General features: G+C 39.1%; 3 protein-coding genes across 5 annotated transcripts; all 3 read left to right on the top strand.

The window, feature by feature from the left end:
• Positions 1–160: 160 nt before the first annotated feature.
• On the top strand, positions 161–2,798 carry LOC131330719 (glycine-rich RNA-binding protein 4, mitochondrial). Its single transcript, XM_058364396.1, has 4 exons — positions 161–345; positions 441–509; positions 1,844–1,950; positions 2,547–2,798. The coding sequence occupies exons 1-4, from the start codon at positions 219–221 to the stop codon at positions 2,658–2,660; spliced, it is 417 nt and encodes a 138-aa protein (XP_058220379.1). The 5' UTR covers positions 161–218; the 3' UTR covers positions 2,661–2,798.
• A 2,182-nt stretch (positions 2,799–4,980) lies between these two features.
• LOC131330718 (plant UBX domain-containing protein 4-like) lies at positions 4,981–13,223 on the top strand. Its single transcript, XM_058364395.1, has 4 exons — positions 4,981–5,536; positions 10,061–10,346; positions 12,207–12,302; positions 12,394–13,223. The coding sequence occupies exons 1-4, from the start codon at positions 5,091–5,093 to the stop codon at positions 12,769–12,771; spliced, it is 1,206 nt and encodes a 401-aa protein (XP_058220378.1). The 5' UTR covers positions 4,981–5,090; the 3' UTR covers positions 12,772–13,223.
• A 3,748-nt stretch (positions 13,224–16,971) lies between these two features.
• LOC131330717 (chromatin remodeling protein EBS-like) lies at positions 16,972–23,187 on the top strand. 3 transcript variants are annotated; one of them, XR_009201174.1, is made up of 7 exons: positions 16,982–17,454; positions 18,306–18,648; positions 18,760–18,828; positions 19,759–19,897; positions 22,130–22,184; positions 22,562–22,717; positions 22,842–23,185. XR_009201174.1 is itself a non-coding variant. In XM_058364394.1 (6 exons), the coding sequence occupies exons 1-5, from the start codon at positions 17,079–17,081 to the stop codon at positions 22,154–22,156; spliced, it is 954 nt and encodes a 317-aa protein (XP_058220377.1). In that variant the 5' UTR covers positions 16,982–17,078; the 3' UTR covers positions 22,157–22,184; positions 22,562–23,187. The 3 variants fall into 3 exon arrangements, 2 of the variants coding, with proteins under 2 accessions (XP_058220376.1, XP_058220377.1); XM_058364394.1 differs by having other exon boundaries at positions 22,562–23,187; XM_058364393.1 differs by lacking the exons at positions 22,562–22,717; positions 22,842–23,185 and having other exon boundaries at positions 16,972–17,454; positions 22,130–22,479.
• The last annotated feature ends 149 nt before the right edge of the window (positions 23,188–23,336 follow it).

Raw genomic sequence — 23,336 nt, 5'->3', positions numbered from 1 at the left:
AGAGAAGTAAATAATCAAATAAAGACTTGTGAACAGTTAATTTCCCTCTGAACTTAACTCAAACTTTTCTTTTACTTTTTCATAGTTACCAAACGCGGCGTAAATTTCTTTGTCAAATAAAATCTACTTAATATAGAGGAAAACGGGAAAAAAAAGAAAAGAAAAATTCATCTTAATTTAAAACCAAACCGACCAGTAAACTACTGGACTCATCAGAAATGAAGCAGAGTTTGGTGTCCGCTGCAAGAAGAGCCCTCTCACTCCACGCCACGACCCCTTCTTCGAACTGGCGTCTCTTTTGTTCATCACCCTCTTCCCCCTCCAACAATAAACTCTTCGTCGGCGGTCTCTCTCTCTCTCTCTCTCTCTCTCTCTCTCTCTCTCTTATAAACAGTGTTGCATTTGGGTACGCGTACTGATTGTTTGTTTTGGCGTTGAAGGTTTGTCGTGGTCAGTGAACGAGAAGACATTGAAGGACGCTTTTGATTCTTACGGGGATGTCACTGAAGGTGACTCATCTAAACTCCGTTAGCCCTGTAATTAAATTCCTCTTTTATACTGTTGAATGGGTTAGTTCTCTACGTGTTCGATGAAATGCCTGACCGATTAGATATTACAACATAGGTATAGTTCATGGATGACGGATGTTATAACCAAAGATGTGATCTTTTGAGAAACGCCGGACAACTTTTGTTAATGGGTCAAAAACGATCAAAACAATTAGGTTGTTGTCCATGTGTGGATGGATGTGGATTTCAAGGATTTAGTATTCAATTTAAGAGAAATAGGAGAGGTCTAGTTGTTGGTGGTTTGTGGAGTATTGAGGAAGATGAATTAGAGGCAGAAGGGATTTATTTACTTTAGGATCCTTGTAGAATTGCAATCTTTCGACATGAAGGATTTCGATCACTTTTATTACTTACGTTTCCGCTATATTATTGGACTACAAGATGATGGCAATAGTCAAGTTATTTTCACTAAATGGTAGGAGTATATTTTAGTTAATGTATGTGAGGAGAATGACCTGTCTAGAAATCCGTGAAAACATGGGCTGTAGTCCATTTAGTAAATTTAGTTTACCGGAGACACCTTGGTTGTTACAAATCTATCCCAAATAATTTATCTTAGTATAATGTTGAAGTTTTTTCCGATGATGTGAAGTAGTATGCTGCATACCCACTCAAAAAATAGTCTACGAATGCAACTTTTGATCATTCAGCCCTGCAGAAAAAAGACTGTCTGTGATTTTCTTTTCCATCTTGCTACTGACAACTGACGTAAAGATTACCTCAATTCAGGCTATACAGTGTTAACCAATGACTATGGCGGTGATATTTATAATTTCACACGTTACTTTAATGTTATATATTTTTCTGTCCTCGATGTGGGGATAAGGAGGTTATCATCAACAAACAGTACCCGTGTAACCCCTAATTGCTGGGGGATGGCCAGGGGAGGACTACCAAAGAACCTGTAGCAACTATAGTTGACTAGTGACTGCTGAGGAACCTCTGTCAAAGTCTTCTCCCATGTCCCATATGCCAGATATATGGCATCAATAGCTATTATTGAACATTTAAAGGCAGACATATTGCGAATGACATGGTTTCATAGTTTCTCTTGATTCTTGAAGCTTACAAATTATGAAGTTGAATAAGGTTTGCCTCAATAAAGGGAAATGAAAGTAAGAATGCGCCTAAGTTTAAAAAAAGGGGTTTGTAAGGATGGTATTTTGTTCCTGAAATGAAGTTTATGTTATTGTTTAATAGGTGATCTTAACTCGGCAGTAATTTCCCAGTGAAAAGACAATAGTGTGCTAAATCATTTGGATGTTTGTTTTTAGTGAGGATATTGTACGATAAGGAAACTGGAAGATCAAGAGGCTTTGGTTTTGTATACTTTTCGAAAGAAGATGATGCCAGAACCGCAAAAGATGCCATGGATGGGAAGGTGAGTTTTACTGAGAGGAAATCATGCACATGAACTATTCTGGTGTAGTTTTGCATAGAGATGGGCAACGGACACGAAACACGATAACACGACACAAACCGGACACAAAGTTAGCGGGTTAGGGTTGAACATTTCTTACACGAAACACGAAAATGACACGACTCGAGAACACGAATTCTAAATGGGTCGGGGTCGGGTTGAACACGCGAGACACGAAATTGACACGACCAACATGGTTACTAATCTGTATCACTCATTAACACGAACACACACACACACATATATAATATATGGTATATTTGTATTTCTATATAGAGTTGGGCAACAGATACGATAACACGACACGAACCGGATACGAAGTTAACGGGTTATGGTGGAGCATTTCTGACACGAAACACGAATTCTAATGGGTCGGGTTCGGTGGTTTGTGACACGAACCCGACTGACACGACACAACCTGACCTGTTACCCAAGTCTAGTTTTGCTGCTTCTTTTTTTCCCTGTACTTCCTTTTCTTTTCCTTGCTTGGTATGAAGGCATACATAAGAGACAAATAATTGGTACTTGTTCCCAGCTAAGGCGCATTTCACGTGCAGGCGTTTTTAGGTCGACCTCTGCGGATAAACTTTGCTCTTGACAAGGTTCGAGGAGCGCCTGTTGTAGTCCCTCGCCTTCCACACATTGGAGACCCCACCAATCGCAACCAGTAAACTACGACAAGTTTTTTGATTTGTTGTTCAAGTAAAGAGTGATCAATGTTGAACTGTAATAGCTTGAAGTATCATATACCTTTGATCATATGAATGTGGCGGATCTCTTGTTATATTAAAGCAAATTTTCTTGGTTGACATGCTGAATTTCAGTTCGATTAGAATCAAAGTGATGGTTAATGAGTATATGAATTTCAGATAATCTTCTGCCATAATGGCTTATCCGAATAACCTTATCCCCCGACTTAAAATGATTGTCTGATCATTTGGACCATTGGATAGCCGAATGGACGGCCCGGATGTGCACAAGGAAAGCCTCAAATACTTGGGCGGGGAGTGGATTTTATGGCCAAACGGCGAGACTGTTTCTCCTATCACTAATATCTCCATATCGATTTTGTTACTACTCTAGTCTTAAGCTGACGAAACTCTTGTGGTTATTTGTTTGGCGGTTCAATTGGCTAATTCGAATGGTTATAATACTGGTCATATCTTTTTCTGATTGCCAAAACGCTGGCAAAAATTTTCCAAGCTATCACAGTTTGCAAGATTACGAAAGTTTGCCGAGGAGCATTTGGCTGAACGACATCAGGGGTACACTTAGGTGTTGGGAGAAGGAAGGTTAGGAGTTCAACTCCTCTTCAGGGATGTTAATCTAATTATTTGTAACAATACTGAATTTCGTCGATAAAGAAAAAAGATTACGAAAGTTTCCCGCAATTTCCTTCCCTTAGTTTTCTTGGCTCTTTTAATTTGTTGATCCTACAAGAAATGGGTTTCTATTAAACAGGAACAATGGTCGCTTTTGACGTTCAGCAAAATTTGTCCTTTTAATTTCAGGGTGTGTTCCACTGACTAAAAAAAGTACTTTTTTTTTGAATTAAATGTGAGGGATTGTGAGAAAATAATCTGTCTCATAAAGCGAGAAATAAGTGCTTAAAAAATAAGAATATTACCGAAACGGGGCTGAGTATGTACAAGAATTATCAACTAGGTTAACCTAGTTGTTTTGTATACCATGAATCTATAAAAGGCAATTCCATTGTCATGATAAAAAAGAATTCTACCATGAAAGTGTTTGGGTTCAATTCCACGTAAGGTTCAACTTAAAGCATGGGGATCGCTTTCCTTACTTTAATTTCTCCCAACCAAAACTTATCACCACCAAATGGGGATGCCGCCAAACAACATCCCGCAAAGTGGGTGCAGAGTGGTAGATTCGACCGTTCATTTCGACAATCGACGGTTCAAATCTTGACCAAGTAATGGATGGTTCAGATTTGTATACCTTCAAATTCAATCCGAACCAGCCATACCGAGATGAACAGCCGAATCGACACCGCTTTGCATGGATGTTGCCGTGACCCGTTATAGTCTCAAACTTTGAACTATTCTTCTTAGGCTCCGTTCCAGAAACCTTCTTAAAAAATAAGTACTTATTTTGAAACTTTTCAAAGAAAAACGAGAAAGGTTGTTCCAGAAAACTCAAATAAGCAGTTTATTTCACATTTTCAAACTCAAAAATAACGTAAATGAAAAATAATTTTTAAAATTTTTTTGAACCGTATTAAAAATCTCAATGAGATCTATCAAATAAGATCCATAATGATAGGAAAATTATTTGCGTAAACACATGATTTTTGAGCTTGAAGTTGCCTTAACCAAAAAATAAATACTTACTTCTTATTTTGTGGAACAAACCTTATTATTGAACAAAAAATAAGAACTTATTCAAGTTCTGGAACGGGACCTTACTTTAACCATTTTTCTTCACACAAACTTATTGATGAAGTAATGCCACAATACTCTTCATTGATACGTGTTCATGTAAAGTCCATAAGAAAACGAGCTGGTGACGTGGCACTAACCCACAAGCAACGAATAATTTGTCGAAACTCACTTCTACTATATACTTCAAAATTTTGCTTAAATTTTGGCTGTGCAGTAGAGTGTGTTACACTCATAACAGTTATAATTTTTTCCATAAAAACGTATGTTTACTTATTCGAAGTTGTATGTTTTGTTGATGTCAAAATTTGGAATCCAAGCACTTCAACGGGACTCTTGTCAAGTCCGAATGATCACCTTGAAAGTCTTTGAGAAGGATTTTCTGCAAAACAAATCCAAGGACCGATGGTTGGGAAAAATAGAAAAAAGAAAATAACAATTTTAAATTTTAAAAATAATAAAATTTTCCTATTATTTTCTTCCCAGTTTATTTTTTTTCCCTTATTTTTTTCTTTTTTTCCACGCGTTCCAAACAGAGCCTTATTAATTTAGACCATAATAAGTATCTCGGAGTTTATAAAGAGAGGAGAACCGTGCACAATACTTCCTAGAGGGTCATCAATCATCACCGACCGATCAAAATCCCCAGTTCCCAGAGAGAGAGAGAGAGAGAGAGAGAGAGAACGAGGTCAAACTGCATCAATGGAAAACCAAGCAGAAGAAGACCCTCACCACTCCGACCTAATCACCACATTCTGCTCCATCGCCTCCTCCACCCGCGACGAAGCCCTCTTCTTCCTCGAAAGCCACAACTTCGACCTCGACTCCGCCGTCTCCACCTTCCTCGAAACCACCGCCCCCGCCGCCGCCGCTACTCCGCAACAACCCCTCTCTCCTTCCGCCTCTCTCTCTCCTTCCTCGTCCCCGTCTCGCTCCCGCTCCCCGTCCCCGCCGCCCTCTCTCCTCCGCCCCCCGCCTCCCAGCCGGTACGGTCTCCGGCCCCGGCAGGACAAGAAGAAGGCCTCTGCGAGTCGTGCCGCGGGTGGGATACGGACGCTTTCGGATCTGAATAATCGTGCGGGTAGGGATGGGTCCGGCAGTGACTCTGATGATGGGCCTCAGGAGTACTACACTGGTGGGGAGAAGAGGTAGTGGTTTTTTTAAATTCCTAAATTGCCTTCCACTTTCTGTTTAGTTTTACTGAATTTTTTTTTTTTGGGGTTGACCGTTAGCGATGTGGTCAGCTTACGCTAACCTCAACTCAACTAATCCCTGATCGAAGGCAGGCCATAACATCCCCCCAAGAATCGAACCCTGGGCACTTGTGTGGACTACTGAATTCACAATTCACTAGAAATTACTTTCTTGCGCCTGACCCCAAGAATAGAAACCTGGTCACATGGGTGGGGAGCAAACCCACCATCCAACTGGACTAGCCCTTGCCCTCGGGGTTAGTTTTACAGAACATCTATTCTACCATAGAAAGGGATAACGCCAATTGATGTAAACAAATTTCTGGAGCTGTGACAGAAAGTGATTTCCGACATTGTCCTATTAATAATCAAAATTGTAGGACTACTTTTAGGGAGCTGATAATGCCAAAACTCTTTTTGTTCCTGCAAAACCCTTTTTGTTCCTTCCAAAACTCGAAGTTTACTTTTGATTGCATGACTTAATTACCCTCTATTATACCAATTTTTTACATGGTGAAATCTCATGACTTAATTTAAATAACTGCACATCGACGGTGGTTTGAAATTCCATCAATAGGTTTTACTCTTGTCAACCTACTCAAGGTTTACACGATGAAATCCCATTAGGATTATTTTATCATTGTTTTTCATTCTCCTACTCTAAACTCATCAGAGCTTCAAATGAGAGAAGCGTACAGAGCTTGGCTGGGGTTTCTCTTGGCATTCCCCTATCAGATCTATTGAAAACATGATTGTTAGATGGCTTGCTTTGCTTCCCTGCTTTGCTTTGCACTTATAACTTAATAAGGGTTGTTTTCATTTGGGATCATAATTAATTTTGCTTGTTACGGTCATAATTTTGCTTGAAAACATGGTGTAGTGAAGCGCAAGCTACTCACGATCATAAATTTTTTCAGCAAACCCACCTCACCATTGTCACTGTTTTCACGATCATAATTTTTTTTTTTCAATTTTGCACTTATGAGATTTGAAAGGGCATTTTTGTAAAGCAAGTGGTGTAGTGGAGGGCAATTAAGTCATGCAATGAAAGGAAAACCTTAAGTTTTGGAACAAACAAAAAGGGTTTTGGCATTATCAATTCCCCCTAGTTTTCTTACAAACATGAACTATAACTGTTAGGTCAAAAATAGCGAAGTCACTGGAGCTCGACGCCCATGCCCCACGTATTGACACACACATACACACCGAGTGTGTGACCAGTTTGATGTGAACAAATTTCTGAAGCTGTGATTTTTCGATAGTGTGATATTGTCCTAGTAAAAATCAAGATTTTACAAATACTTTTAGCGCTAACGTGAACTAACACTGGGGGTAAAGTAGTAAAATCAGTCGAGCTCAACTACCCACTACGGCACCCCACGTATTTACACAAAAGCACATGGAGGGTGGGTGCCCAAATTCTAGTATTTATGGAAATTGAAAGAAACTGGTAGCTTGATTGTTTGGCATTAGTTGGTTATTGGTACTTCGAGTTTTCGTGTAAAGCTAGTGCTGATTTGCGTCGGTTTCGGATGTGTTTTCATTATTCTCAATTTGTTGAGTGTGAATGGTTTTGGTGAAATCAAGGTTGTAAGCTACCAGGGCGAATCAGGATAAACCTAAATTTTATCTAGAAGATGTAATCATAGAAGTTTGGTGTTTTAAGGTCAAAAGTGTTTGTTTTTGGGGCAATTTAAGTGTTAGACACAAGTTTAAAGTACTTCTACAGAATATGCTCTTCTGGTGAAATTGCAAAGTTAGTGGTAAGGAAACCTAGTTGAATACGACTGAAAGAAAAATTTGACAATGAGTACTCTGTTAGCCAATAACTCACTAGTTTTACAAGTGCTGCTGTTGCAATGTAAAACATATTCTGACATTCTGCAATAACTTGTTGATGTTGTCAATGTTGTTGGCTACTAGTAGTGGCACTCTGTTAAAACTTAGTAAAAGGATTAGATTAGGAGATTTTGAAGAATATTCAGATGTGTCCAGGGTTATGTTGATGGTCTCGGGTACGGATGATGGGTAAGACAGGTGTAAGCGTAAGATTAGCTAATTCTCTTGTCCAAGACTCCAAGGACACGGAAATCCGGAAATATGGCTAGATATACATAGTCTTCAATATTCCTGGACTGCTGGACATAAAAGATAGTGCATAAAGAGTTTGCGCATACTGTTGTTTTAAACTCATATTCGTAGACATATTATATTGATTGACATCCAACTTCAGTTGTCGGTCACATCTACATTGTCATACGACTGCACAATTGTCCAGCGTCCGTGGTACTTGCACAGATGAAAAGGGTCCTTGTTACATAGTCTAGGAGTGCCGGAGAAGTGTTGATTTTTGGCATGTGTCTGAAACGGACATGGGTCCTCCATAGAATATCTCACGGTACTTAGCAGCTTCAGATACTGACTTTTTCTTGCAGACGTGTTGTTATAGTCTGGTAGATGGTTTTTGTTGCTCATAATTCACATTAAACAATTTTCCCTCGTGAAACGTCCTGGTATCAGTTGTATGTTAATGAAGTTAGTAGCTACATAAGCTGATATAGTTGTTAACTATAAACTGACAGTGACTGAATAACTATCGCTGTGTTTGGTTGCCCTTTTTGAGAGTAACTTTCAACTCTCGGCACAGTTTTCAATAAATCTTTCTCTCTATCTCTCTCTACTCATTACCACTCCAACTCTCAAAAATAACTTTCTAAAACCTCTCGGCACAGTTTTCCTCAGTCCTTGTAGGCATAAATTTTTTGCCCTATATTTTGTACCCTTCTGGTTATTCTGATCATGGTTTCTGGTAAATGTTTGAGGAGCTGTCTTTTCTGAATTTTTATAATACTTTTCAGAAAGTGTCTTTGTTTTGAACGGCTTTTTAGAAAGTCTTTTTTTTTTAACGGCTTTTCAGAAAGTCTTTAGTACCACCCTTTTGTTCATCGTGTGTTTAATAGGCTAAGTAGCAGTACAAGTAGTGACACTGGTGTCTTTATCACTTGTATAACCATGTTTAGATGTGTATCTGTCCTCTTAATTGCTGTGAGAATAGTTTTATCTTTTCTGAGAAACTCACAGCAAAATTACAGATTGTTGGGGTTTTGCATAAACTTTTATATTCTTTCAGCTCTTTCAACTTCCTTTAGTTCCCCCTCTCTTTGATGACTACAAGTTGATAGGACTTTTAGTTAGAGTCAGAACCTTGGTTGATCAACCTATGAGCTCTGGCAAGGGCATCGTGTTCTCTGATACCTAAATAGCTAGGTCCTTTCAAACGACTGCCTTTGAGGTCAATTTTGGTCTACCCCTCCCCTTAGTGCTACCAACTAGTCAACTACTGTTGCCGTTTCACTACTCTAAACTATCGCATTGACCGATCTACTACAGGCATGCCTAAACTACCCTAACCTATTTTCTCTCATCTTATCTCCTATAATGCTACCCTTAGCATTCTACGAATGTTTTCATTTTTAATTCTATCGTACCGTCTTACCACACGTTCATCTCAGCACTCTCATTTTAGCTACACTCATGGTACTTGCATGTTGTTTCTTACTAGCCCAGCACTCAGTATTGCATAACATGGTTGGCATTATACCGGTACAATTTCCCCTTCATCGTAGCCGGTCTCTTGCAGTCAAACCACGGTCCTGAAGCATTTCGCCACTTGATCCATCTAACTCGTGCTCTATGTATAACATCATCCGCAATCTCTCTATCTTTATGGCCAATTGAGCCAAAAGATACTTACAATGCTCGCTTCTTGGCAATTCCTGATTTTTAGAGGGTCACTTGCCAACACTAGCACTTTGACTACCACTAAACTTAGATTCCATGTGCTCCGTTTTACTCCTACTGATCCTAAATTCTTTGGACTCCAGTACTTCTCTCAAAGTTTCTAATTTTGCATTAGTACTTCTTACTCTTGCTGTTTCATCAACGAAGGCAATACCATCCACAAACAATTTATACCATGGGATAACGTCTTTATTATATCTAGTCAATTTATCCGTTATGAAGGCAAAGAGGTAAGGCTTAAAGCGGACACTTGGTGTAATCATAAATATGCCTTGTCAATTTATCCATAACTAAGGTTAAGAGGTAAGAGCTTAAGGTTAAGAGGTAAGAGCTTGAAGCGGACACTTGGTGTAATCCTTGTTGTGGTGGGGAATGTGCTTGTTTCTCCTACTAGGGATCTTATGGTAGTAACAGGACCTTCATACATGTCTGTAACCACATCAACATACCCTTTCCTCACACCCTTTCTCTCCAAACCCACTCGAAAACATCTCTAGGCACCCTATCAAGTTATTGTATGCTCATTCTAAGTTTATGAAAACAATTGAAATGCATCAGTATATCTTTTGCACGGGTTTGTCATTACTATTTGACGGAGCTCTTTTAACCCCAACTTCAAGTTATTTTTCAAATGAATTGTCGTTTATTTATGCCCAACATTCGTGTCAATCTTTTCAGTGGAATGCTCGTCCAAGATCCATCAAAGGCCAATAATGTGGATGCCATCTTCGCTCAAGCTAGACAAGTAGGAGCTGTAGAAGGACCTCCTGATCACCTTCGCCCGTCATCAAGCTCAAGAAGCTTTGCTGGAACAGGGAGATTGCTTTCAGGAGAGAGCGTGTCATCTACTCCCCAGCCGCCTGAAGCTGTCACACACAATATCACTTTCTGGAGGAATGGATTTACAGTAGATGATGGTCCATTGCGGAGGTTGGATGATCCTGAAAACGCTTCCTTTCTGCAGGTAGTATTTATTTAGTTCTCATTGCGAGTGGCATTGATGGGTCCCAATCTCAATAATCTGCAATGGTTTGCGCTTTGAAGTCTTCATTCATCAGTTATGGTTGTTTGCTGCATGCATTTGTGTTTTCTTTAGTACAACAATATGTTTATCTAGCTCAAAATTGCTTTAAATGCTGTATTCTCCATTCAGTTCATCCATGACATTCAATAATAAAGAATGATTCTGCATGCTGCAGTTTCATGTCGAAGAAGCAACTATTAGTTGCAGACTAAGAAGCACGGATACGGGATACGGATACGATACGATACGATATAGATACATGATTTTCCCAAAAAGAAGGAGGATACATGATTTTCCCAAAAAGAAGGATACGATACGTTGGGGAATATGTTGACTATAAAAGTAAATAAAAAATATATTATATTTTTAATTTCTAAAATTCCATTAATGATTAAAGTTTTTCATTATACAAGTTCACCATTTCACATGCTGAGAGAGATATATTTACATACACACAATGAGAGAGAGAGAGAGGGGAGGGGGGGGAGGGCGGGAGAGAGAGAGAGAGAGAGAGGATATCGTCGGTGCAGGGGCGGAGGGATTAAGAGTCAAGGGGGGGCAGCTGACCTCGCTGCCTCCCAAATTTTTTTTGAGATTGGTATAATTTTCACCCAATTTTTACTCATTTGACCCCCCTTTAAAATTCATTTTTATCAAACCATATATAAGGGTTTTGTACTTAGGAAAAAGAGGAGACAAAATAGAATTTCCACCCACAAAAATCCCCAAAACGTGAATGGCGTTTCATTGTTCTTGTTATTAATATATATCTACTTTTTGATTAACTTGTTAATTTGATTGTTCATTTCAAATAGCAACTAGAAAAAGTGAATCATACATAGTTCAAATTTTCGACACCACTTATCGAAAATCCTGGCTCCGCCCCTGCTTCAGTGTGTTTTTGGTGTCGATTGGTGGGGGAAAAAAAATATAGTCCTAATTGCAATTTTAGCCCATATATTTTAAGTAATAACATATTTACCCTCACGGGTATCCAAAACGTATCCGAGCGTTTCCGAAATGTATCGGATTCTAAAAGCAGGATACTTATCCGGAGCGTATCTGAGAGTATCGGTGTCTGATACGGATACGATACGTGATACGGAGGCCAAAATAGAGTATCCGTGCTTCATAGATCTTGCAGAATAGCTGAATTTGAATTGCTTTCCAATTCTAATTCTTTCTTTTCCCGCTTCCATTTCCTCTCAAATTTTGGATGGGAATCTTGCGGATGGAATCTGCTTCAGGAGAGGCGCTGGTAATAGTTTTTGCCAAAGCTTGAAGGGCTCAGTTTTTAGCTTTGAGGTTTACTTTTTGCTTTATGGGGGAGCCTCCTACTTCACTCATAACTTTCTTAGTTTCACGTGAAAGGGACATTTATGGTCAGTCTGGCTGGTTCCAGATTGTACCTAGTATTTACTGACACTATTCTTCCATCAGGCTGTGTTTAAATTCTTGGAGTTGAGGAGTAGGGTTCCTTGCCTACTCCCCACAGAAATCTAAGTTCCCAATACAGACGGAATTTTGGTGTCCCCTTTTTTAGGTTTCCCCTGCTCATTGGTTTGTTCTCATGTGTAATTTAATAATTTGGGAGTGTGCGTAAGATGGTCCCCCTCTCTTCATTTTGGAAAGAAAAAAACTTGTTCCCCTTGTAAATCTTTTGAACTTGAATGTACCGGTGACTCTATGCGTTTAGCTGGAGGTTATGTGCTTTTCTAAAGATTCTCTCTTATTTGCAATTGTTGACATTTTTATAATTGTGAGTATGCGGTTTGGTGGTTCCTTTACATCTTAATGCAGAGCATTGCAAAATCGGAGTGTCCCAAAGAACTTGTGCCAGCAGATAGGAAAACCACCGTCCAAGTCCAACTGATGAGGAAAGAAGAAAATTGCCCTGTGGGTTCACCTTTCGCCCTCTATTCTTTTGTTTCTGTTCATCATCATTGTTCACCACTTACCACACAGCTTATCTATTTTCCTTGTGCAGATACCAGAGAAGCGCGTTCCGACATTTCAGGGCATGGGAAGAACTTTAGGCAGCAGCTCCACATCCACGGAACCGACTGAGGCTACCACCACTACCCTCACAACTGCTCCAGCCCCGGCCATGGGTCTAGTTGTGGTTGATACATTGCCTTCTACCTCAATTCAGCTGAGGTTAGCAGATGGCACACGAATGGTTTCACGCTTCAACTACCACCATACCGTAAGGGATATCCGCGCCTTCATCGATGCTTCAAGGCCTGGGGGGGTGAGGACCTATCAACTGCAGACAGTTGGATTCCCTCCCAAACAGCTAACTGATCTAGACCAGTCTATTGAACAGGCTGGACTGGCCAATTCTGTTGTGATCCAGAAGCACTAGCAAGTTGCACAACCGATGTCAATTTGGTATGTTCGGATCATAGATTTGTGGAGAAAAAGAAAAGGCAAAGTAAAAGAGCTGAAGAAAATTAGTCGATCAAACCAAGAACTGTCGTTGGTTTTGGTATCAGTTTCCTTTCCTTCTTGAATTCCTCCACAGATCCATGATTTGGGCACAACTGATTTCTCAGATTGAAGAGACACATCTGCTGCAGTAAGTCTAGCTTTTATATGATGTATGAAATTAGCCTTTTGCTTCACAAGTACGCGTTCTAGTCCTTAGATTTTTCTGCTTTTGTTTAGTAGAGAGATTTAAGCATCTTACGGAAACAGGAGTGTTTTTATCAGTATATGTTTCCCAAGCATGATTACTACTTGCATTTGATAGCACAAGATGGTGAACTCAGTCAGTATATGTTTTCTGAGCATGATAACTACTTGCATTCGATAGCACAAGATGGTGAATTGATTTACATTGAAAGTGCCGTTCAGGGAAAAAAAAAAACCCATTCAAAAACAGGATTTACATTCAAGCGGGCATTATTGTCTTCTACAGTGGATTAGTCTTTAGTCTTTACCTTGAGAAAGACGAGACTGTTATAAGGGCAGGGGCTGCAGGGCAATCCTAGAGCCATATCATTTCCTTGGCAAATGGAACTTCTAACTTCTCTGGTTGCAGGTAAGAGTTTGAATTTTCTGTTTCGACATTCGTTGGCTTAAGCAGGTCCTTTTCGGCCTAATCTTGATGGATTATGATTGGTCTTTTCTTTGGAAGATAGGCTCAGTTACTGGTGAGGTGCAACTTTTGCTCTGCACTTTACAACCCTATGCGGGGTTTATCATATGCCCTCGGTCCCCAATAACATACTGTTATGTCGTCCAAGGTTGTTTTTTTTCCTCTGATTGAAACAATAGGAAAAAAGATAAGCATGTCCACTTCATTACTTTCTTTCCTTTTTCTTCTTCCCATAGTAACATGGTACACCAACAAACCTAAAACTTGTGTCATCATTTTTGTGGGTTTGTTTTCGTTCTGTTTGTTACCCACCAGCTTATCATTTTTGTGTATTTTGTATGCCACGCCGAACAAATGAAAGAGGGGCCTTTACTCTAGACGGGGGCTGATTTTTCTAGAACCCATTGCTCACCGGAGTATTTTATTTTGGACCCAACCGCAGAGAGTTCAATTTCAACCGTTTATCTCGAGGTCCCCCGAAAGTATGTTAGATATTCATCTAGAAAAATTTCACCTAGCCATCTGATCTTTCATACAAATTACACATAAATATCTGACCTTTCTTAAATTTCATATAAACACCTGAGCTTTCTAAAAATTTATCAATTCAATACCTGACTTTCTTAAAATTCATATAAACATTTGAGCTTTTTAAAAATTCATCAATTCAACACTTTCTATCTATAACCAAACGGAATGGCTGAGGTGCTCCAAGCAAAACAAGTTAAGTGCTCCAATTTTAAATTTGTTTGAATCAGTGCGAAGATTTTATTTTTTCTGATCATTTTATCATAAAGAACCATAATTAATTTTTTACTCTAAAGCTCTTGTTAGTTAACCTTAAGAAAGTCGTAGAATCAAATATCTTTTAAGGCTAACTAAAGATAGCCTTAGAGTTAAAAATTAATTATGACCTTTTAGAATAAAATGATCAAAAAAATAAGATTTTCATATTGGTTCAAACGAATTGAAAATTGGAGCAATTAATTTTTCAACCATGTATAGATTGTTTATATATATTAAAAAGTATGTTTAAAAAAATAAGTCCTCCAATTTTCAATCCGTTTAAACTGGTACGAAGATCTTATTTCTTTGATCATTTTATTCTAAAGGGTCATAATTAATTTTTAACTCTAAGGCTATCGTTAGTTAGCCCTAAGAGATATTTGATTTTACGACTTTCTTAGGGCTGACTAATGACAACTTTAGAGTAAAAAATTAATTATGGTTCTTTAGGATAAAATGATTAGAAAAATAAGATCTTTACACTGGTTCAAACAAATTAAAAATTGGAGCACTTAACTTTTTTTGCTTGGAGCACCTTAGCCATTCTGTTTGGTTTTAGACGGAGGGGTGACGGCAGGTGTTGAATTGATGAGTTTTTAGAAAACTCAGGTGTTTATATGAAATTTAAGAAAGGTCAGATGTTGAATTGATAAGTTTTTAGAAAGCTCAGGTGTTTATATGAAATTTAAGAAAAGTTAGGTATTTATGTGTGATTTGTGTGAAATGTCAAATGCTTTAGGTGAAATTTTTCGAATTCATCTTACATGTATGATACTTTTAATCTGAACGATTGAAAATATTTTTGGACTGTAAAAATGCAGTTTGACTTTCTAGGCAAGCTATTTCCTTTTATTTTTGTTGTAGCTTTACTAAAGTAAAAGTCCTTGAAAAAATGAAAAACAAATACACCGTCCTAATTTATTTGTCTTTTTTGAATGTTCGTTCAAAATGGATGATATCTTGTAATTTATAACATTTTAAGTGAATTTGAGAACATTATTTAAAAGAACTAATTGAGATTTATTAAACAAGATTCATATTGCATATAAGAAGTATTATTAATTGAAAAATATAACTAATTTTTTATTCGGTTAAAATATTGCGAGGGAGGAACTAGGGTTGCAAACAAATAGAGCCGCTTGCGAGCTGCTTGAGACTCGGCTCGATAAAAGCTCGTTCGTGCTTGACTCGAGACATAAATAAACAAGCTCAAGCTCAATTCTAGGCCCATTTCGTTATCAAGCCGAGCACAAGCCAGTAGAAACTCGGCTCAAGTTGGCTCGCAAGTTAAGACTTAGTAGACTTTTTTACGTTAATTACCACAATTAGCATTATCATTTTGATACCTTAATGCAGAATCCTTACGAAAACATATTACTGCAAGTTGTTATTATTCTAAAATTGAGATTTTTTTTTTTGTAGAGTATAGAAAAATAAAAGATATATACCTTAACAATTAAAATATTTTTGATTGTATTAGGCCAATACGATGATATACATACATTTTTCGTTTGCTTGTTAAGACTTGTGAACAAGTTCGAATTCGTGTCAAGCCAAGGCCTGTTTGGCTCGAGCTCGACTCGTTAAGTTTTCATCGAGCTCATTAAAAACTTAGTAAACAAACTTGAACACTGTAAAGTTCGGCTTGACTCGGCTCATTTGGAGGACTATAAACAACCCCTTCGTCCCGATTTGTTTGTCCCTTTTCACTATTTGGGACCTCTCACAAATTGTCTATATGTTTCAATTTATAATGTTTTTTATATGCAATATGCATCTTGTTTGATAGATATCAATTAAATCTAAAATATGATGTTTTCACAATTATGTAAAATATTATAGACTGTGAGATATAGACAATTTTTTAGAAGTTACGTATGTCGAAATTGGACAAATAAACTAGGACGGATGGAGTAGGACGGAAGAATAGTAATTTCTTACCGAGCAGTGCTATGTGCACAGCAGCTTATACATAGCAGCTGTGCACAGATGCCATTTTCTCCCGGCTCGGATCGCACAAAGATAATCGGAGCCGCTCATTTTGTTCTAAATATGTCGTTTAAGATCTCTGTAAAAAATGAGCTTCGTTCGATATCGTTAGAGGCGTTAACAAAACACCCAAAATCACTAAAGAATTTAGGCAACAAAATGAGCGGCTCCGATTATCTTTGTGCGACCCGAGCCGGGAGAAAATGGCATCTGTGCACAGCTGCTGTGTATAAGCTGCTGTGCACATAGCTTTTCTGTTTCTTACCCCCTGCTTGGGGAGAGATTATTCCATACTCCACAGCAAGTATTTTAGTCCGAGAAAAAAGTGAACCTGGGGTGCGCCATGTGTGTTGCCCATCGAGTGAGATTTGCTCCGGTCTCCCTTTGATTGACAGTATGACATGAAAATAATGAATTTAAGTGGATTTGATATAGTGTTTTGAATCTATTCTTTTAAAAATAAAAATGTTTCCATCAGAAACTTCATAACATACGATTAAATTAATTTTTTACATACTCGTCCGAATCAAAAACTTCATAATATACGATTAAATTAATTTTTTGCATACTCGTCCGAATCAATCGGACGAGCATTTCCGATCAATCGGAGGAAGACCATAACAGACCCCACTCGACGGGGCAGCAAGCACCCCCTAATCCGAAAAAGGTACTACTACAGTACTACAAAAAATACTCCAAAAACCGTTAGCCGCAAAATCCATAGAGTCGGTCCAAATCAGGTGGACAACATTGGTTCGTGGAATCGTGGGTACCACTCTCAAGTCTCATCCTATACGATGCCTGTGACGACAGTGACCGATCCTGTTCCTAGTCACACCCGCATACAACCAAAACCCCTTCGGACCGATCTCCTCCTCTCTCTCTCTCTCTCCACACTCTCACTCGCCCCGAGTTCCCCAGCCCTTCTTCCCAGCATAACTAGGGTTTCAAGCCACAGTCAGCTCCAAATCAACTCTTCAATCCCTCGCAATGCCATTCTTTGCTGCAAAATAAGCTCGGATTTCTTTGTTCAACGCCCCCCCCCGTGTGTTTGTGTATTTGTGTCCACATTTGTAGCTCTTTCTCCGACCATACATAGCATGGCGAAGACCAAACCTGGAAAGAAAGACTTGGATTCTTACTCCATCAAAGGCACCAACAAAGTCGTCAGACGTAAACCCCCTCTCCCTTTATATATACTTATTATTATTATTACTTGAATTCAGATGAATGAAATTTCATTTCATCGTTTTAGCTGTAGCTTTAAGCAGTTCTAGAATAAAGATTAGCAGAAAAAAACTTACACCCAGGGTCGATATTAAACCAAATAGCTGTCATACCTGTTTTACTATATACTCTCTTCCTTCCCATAATGGTTGTCCATATTTTTTTTTTATCAGTCATGTTATTATTGGATAAAAACTGAAGTACATCAGTACTAGAAGGTTAATTTATTTCTGCAATAGTCAAAAGAACATCTATAAGTTGGTGTCCCCCCCCCCCCCCCCCCCCCCCCCCCCCCCCCCTCTTTTGTGAGAAATTATGCAAGAAAGTATTTTAACTGCACCGGCTGGTGAATGAAAAATTGAAACATGTGCCCATAGAGACCCTTCTTCAATTTGCAAACCGGGTGCTCTATTGGCATACAAGACAGTGCAGTCACGTGCTTTGGCATAGTAACCATCTATTGTAGCTTTAGTTGCCGGAGGCCCGGAGATTCTTGTGCAAGAACAAGCGTAGGCCTGTAGCACGCCCTTCCTTCGATTCCTTTCCAAAGAAGGCCTTGTTGTAAGCATTGAATACCAGATGTCCATGTTTTGATTCAAAAGCCCTAGTCAGCGATGAATCGCCGGGTTTATTCGACTAAGGACAACTTTTGATAATGGTAGAATGACGGAGGAAATATATGTTTAGATACGTAAATATGCCATACCGATGACACATTCATACTCATACCTTTTTGTCATACTGCCTTAATTTTTTCGTTTTCCGTTGATTATTGTGCTTACGGATGTTTTGGGCAGCTGGGGATTGTGTGTTGATGCGACCATCGGACACTAATAAGCCACCATATGTGGCACGTGTGGAGAAGATCGAGGCGGATCATCGGAACAACGTCAAGGTTAGGGTTCAGTGGTACTACCGGCCGGAGGAGTCGATGGGTGGGCGGAGGCAATTCCATGGAGCCAAGGAGTTGTTCTTGTCGGACCATTTCGATGTGCAAAGTGCTCACACCATAGAAGGGAAGTGCATGGTTCACACCTTCAAGAATTATACTAAGCTTGAAAACGTTGGTGCTGAGGATTACTTTTGCCGGTTTGAGTATAAGGCCTCCACCGGAGGTTTCACTCCGGATCGTGTCGCTGTGTGAGTTTTTTATATTCTGTTGAGTTTAGAATGGGTTTGTAGTTGTTTTTTTGCGATTAGTTTTGAATAATGCTTTACTGTTTTTTGGTTTCATTTGAATTTTGATTGAAGGTATTGTAAGTGTGAGATGCCATATAACCCAGATGACCTCATGGTGCAATGTGAAGGGTGCAAAGACTGGTATGCTATCTAGTCGGTTCAGTTTTTTGATGGTCTGTACAACTATTTCATTGGCATGTTATGGGAGCGATGATTGGGCTGAACTCAATTCAAGTTCAAACCATCGAGTCTTTGCATTTTACATGTTGGATGCTCTATACAAGGAATCACAGATGGAATTTCTACGTCTCGCTCTATGATTCGCTCAGCCTTTATTTGATGAGATTATATAGCAAAGTTATTTCTTTTATCCTGGCCCCTTTAAGAAAATCAGAATGGACATTGCTTAATACTGTGTTTGGCTCTTGGATTTGTCGACATAGAATAACAAGAAAGGAAAGAGAAAACAGAATAAATTTTGATAATGAGAGAATCTAAAGTCCTTGTCCTTACTCTTGTTGGAAAGATTGGAAATGATATGAATACGTTTCCTGATGGATCCTTTTTCTTTTGGGTTTGGTTTGCTGTTACCAACAGAAAAATTGACTAGTCACAATCAACATTTCTTATTCGTCACCCTTCCTCAAAAACTGCAAAATCCGTTGCTCAAGGTGACTACATTTTCGGTGAACTTGAGGAAAAGTAGATATTCTGGTGACATATAAATCCACAAAAGAAGATGGTTGTTAAGAGGTTTAATTAGACTTTTGACATCAATTTGGTGGTTCACGCTTTATTTTCCCTTATATAAGTGGATAATTGACAATCAAGCATGGCAAGTGCTCAATAAGGACTCATTTTGTTGAGATCTAAGTAATTGGTTAGTTGTTTATGGTGTACTTCTGGAAAAATCCAAGTAATCTGTATCTCCTTATACTGTTGCTGCGTAATTGCTTGATGTCTGCACAAGCTGTCACTGGCATGAAAATGTTTGTAGTAGCTAAAGAAAATCATACAGAGCAAATCTGCAGGCATTAGTTGGGCCATGACACGTATAGCACTATCTTGCAGGTTTCATCCTTCTTGTATGGGTATGACTATTGAAGAAGCAAAAAAGTTGGAGCATTTCTCGTGTTCTGAATGTTATTCTGATGACGACACAAAAAGATCGCTAAACTCCTCCCTGGTGCCACCTTCTTCTGAGACCAAGGTGAGCTTCATGAGAAGACTTTTCCTCCCATTTTCACTTTACTGCGAATCCGTATATGTTGCTGGTATATGTGGGATTGCTTATTGTAGTGAATTCTAGACGATGCATCTTTGCTCAGTGCTGCATGCTCCTTTTAATAGAATAGTTGGGTGGGTATTTCTTATTAATTAGCTCAATCAAATGATGAGAAGTGAACAGTAATAATGGTCAGAGTAATCTGTTGTGGACAGCAATGTCGGATGAAACACGTATAATGTGTGTTGACTTGACATGAAACTTCTATATGGGTATGGTTTCTGTCACACTGTTATGAGAAGTTTCACAATTAGTAGTATCTGCAAAGAAGAGACATAGTTAGAAAGAGCATTTAGCTGATTCAGTAGGATTTTCTTTTTTGGTTTATAAGATTTCGTATGCAGTTAATGCAACCAAAAGACGAGTCATTCCTAGGGGCTGGGTTGGGAGTACCTGGCTACCAGCCTATAGATTTGTTTCCATATATTGCATATAGTATTCTTCTTCCTATTATTATGATGAGAGTAATGAGATACTTGAATGTGTTCCTTGTTTTGGGTCTGGAATCCGATTAATCTGACTCTTACATACATGCCCCACATTGAAAGCTCGCACCTAGGGCTGCAATCGAGCCGAGCTGAGCCGAGTTTCAACATGTTCAGGCTTGGCTCGCCTCAAAAAAGATTGGCTCGAGCTCGGCTCGTGTATATTTCTATTGGCTCGAGCTCGACTCGTATTGCCTTGATAAATAATGCCAAGACCAGAACAAAAGTAGAAGCTGGGGTTCTCCCTCTATTTATAACGTGCTCTACATGGCTTCACTTCTGTAAGTGCCCGATGTGGGACTAGAAAACAAGTGATAAAACACTTTGGCTTTGTTGTTCACTTCTCCCACATCGGAAAAACAAACTTAAGAGGGCATTCTTTGTTTCTATAAAGCTAACTAGTGGGATGCTTTCTCCCATGTGTCCTCGTCTCCCCATGCGTGGAAGACTCCCAACTACCACATTGATGGTAGCAACATTTACTAGGACAAATTTTAAATAAAAATATTTTAAACATATATATATATATACACACGCGTGCGCGCGCGCGGCTCGCGAGCCAGTTCGAGCCAAGCTTTGGCAAGCTCGAGCTCGGCTCATTTATAAAACGAGCTGAAAAATCCGGCTCGAGCTCGTTCGTTTACCTTTCGAGTCAAGCTTGAACGAGCCACTAACGAGCCGAGCTGCGAGTTGCTTGTGAGCGGCTCGGTTCGTTTGCAGCCCTATTCGCACCCAACTTCAAACTTACCTAGAACTCGCATCGCTTTACTACATGGAATGGAAACGTGGTGCGCCATTTGTTTTAGAACGTTGTGAGATTGGGTATATTTGTATGCTAAAGTGCAACTATTTAAGGTACTTCTAGCACAACCGTTAAATATCACACATGATATAGGCTCTAAAACCTTTTCCAATAGGGTTGACTTCTGTTTATTGGTTCACTGCATTCTCTCTCCACCACACTATTCCCTTTCCCACCACCCTTGTTTGGTGCCTGCTTGGTGCCCTACCTAAACCTTCCATCTGTAGTCTTTGTTGGAATTTAAGGTACTTTTAGGGCAAAGAATTAACATCCAGTAGCATATATAGTTTTTTTTTTTTAATCTTCAAGTTATCCTGTAAAAACACATTTCCAAGAGTGTTATGCCTTGCCGATCAAAAAAAAAAGGAGTGTTATGGTCCATTTTACATTTGAGTCTATCAAACCTCTGCACTCCTTGGATTATAGTTCATGATATTTGATTTACCCCCAACGAAACCTTTTAGTAAAGGCAGAGAAGAAAAAACTTTTGGATCTTGGAAGAAGTGCACAGCAGTGTAGTTTATAGAGAAATGCATTTGTCTTGATTTGCTTAGTGACCAAGCCACTTTTAATGTATGTTCTTGCCACTTATCTTCAACTGGTGCTATCCATAATTCAGGAATGTTTCTTTTTTGCGATTTTTATCTTTGCTAGACCTACCACTCTCCTTCATATTCTCATCTCAGCTACGCCCATTTCATTCATATTGTGTTTTCTAGTTTATTATTGGTGTCTTACGGTAAATTTTAGTGAGCTGTTATACATTAATCATTATTGAGCCGTGCATTATTACTGTACACTTTTGCAAAAGTGCTACTAATGATTTGTCCTTTTCTTTTACTGGGGCAATTTATCTGCACCCAATTCTAGGTGGAGCCGAAGCGAAGGAAGAGATAACTAATCGATCGTGATCTTTGCTGTGGAGGTACTCATTTCTTGTGTATTAAGCTGCAGTGTTGTTGTTTTGTCAATTTGTACAGTGCAGAGAAGAAACTATGTTTGTGAAAACCAGAGGCCTCCTAACTTATTCTGTTGTATCTCACCATCTGAAAGTGTTTGGTACGTGTGCTTGGCTTAGAAGATGTAACTTTGTAATCTTTTCCTTCTTTCCATGTGACTGCAATTGCGAAAAAGAGAACAAAATGTGATAACGCATTTGAATGGCAAAGTCCGTTAGGCACATCAAACTAAATTATTCAGAATCCGTTTTTATGTGCTTATTGGTCTTATTGTATTACTTCTTCACCTCCTCCCCTCCCCCCTCTCTTCTTCTTTCCTTTCCTTTCCTTTTCCTATTTTTAGAGGGAAGAGAAAGGGGAGAAAAGAGAGAATGGTTGGTTTTGAAAACTTCCATGTGAATCGGCGATAGCTACATCCAGAGCAAGCTTCGGACGCTTGCAAGGAAAAGAAGAAAGGATTTCAAAGCAGCTTTGAGTTCCTTCCAAGTAGTTCCAACTTGTGAGTTACCTGTGATTTAGTGAAGTTTTACACGTTATTGAGGCTTTCAGTAGATTGATTGCTGCTGCCTGAATGAGATTTCCTAGTTGGACTAATTGTTGGTTCGTGAATTGGGACTGTTCAGTGGGGTTTTCATGTCTGGTGCTTTGGTGAGATTTTTCCAGGGAGTCACTCCTGTTGAACCAGTGGTCTATATATTCGGTTTCAATGACTGATGCCACTGGGTCGACATTGCCTTTGCATTTCATCTATTCCATAGCGTTGCTCCCTGCGGAGTTTGTTTGCTTGATGATTCACTTGCAGTTAGAATGTTAGATACAAAGCTATGACAAATTTGCTTCATTCTGATGTGCGTAGCCTTCTGTATTTGAATTTTAGTTTCCCTCGGCCTGTTTTTGTATATCGAGTATAATTGAAGACTTGGAAAACAGACTGGGTCCAATGATTCCACGATACATGTTCGCTTCGTTGTTTTGCTGAACTATTAAAAAGTGCACTTCATTTTCTGGCTGGTTGTGTCAAAAGTAATGGTCCATATCAGGCCGGAGCCGTGTGGAAATGGTCGTCACCCTTGCTGTGTGGAAATGGTCTTGTTACCCTTGCTGCATTCTGATCGAAA

Source organism: Rhododendron vialii, chromosome 6a (genome assembly GCF_030253575.1).
Source record: "Rhododendron vialii isolate Sample 1 chromosome 6a, ASM3025357v1".
In the NCBI taxonomy this organism is placed as follows: Eukaryota; Viridiplantae; Streptophyta; class Magnoliopsida; order Ericales; family Ericaceae; genus Rhododendron; species Rhododendron vialii.
This window is presented reverse-complemented; position numbering and strand designations above follow the sequence as displayed.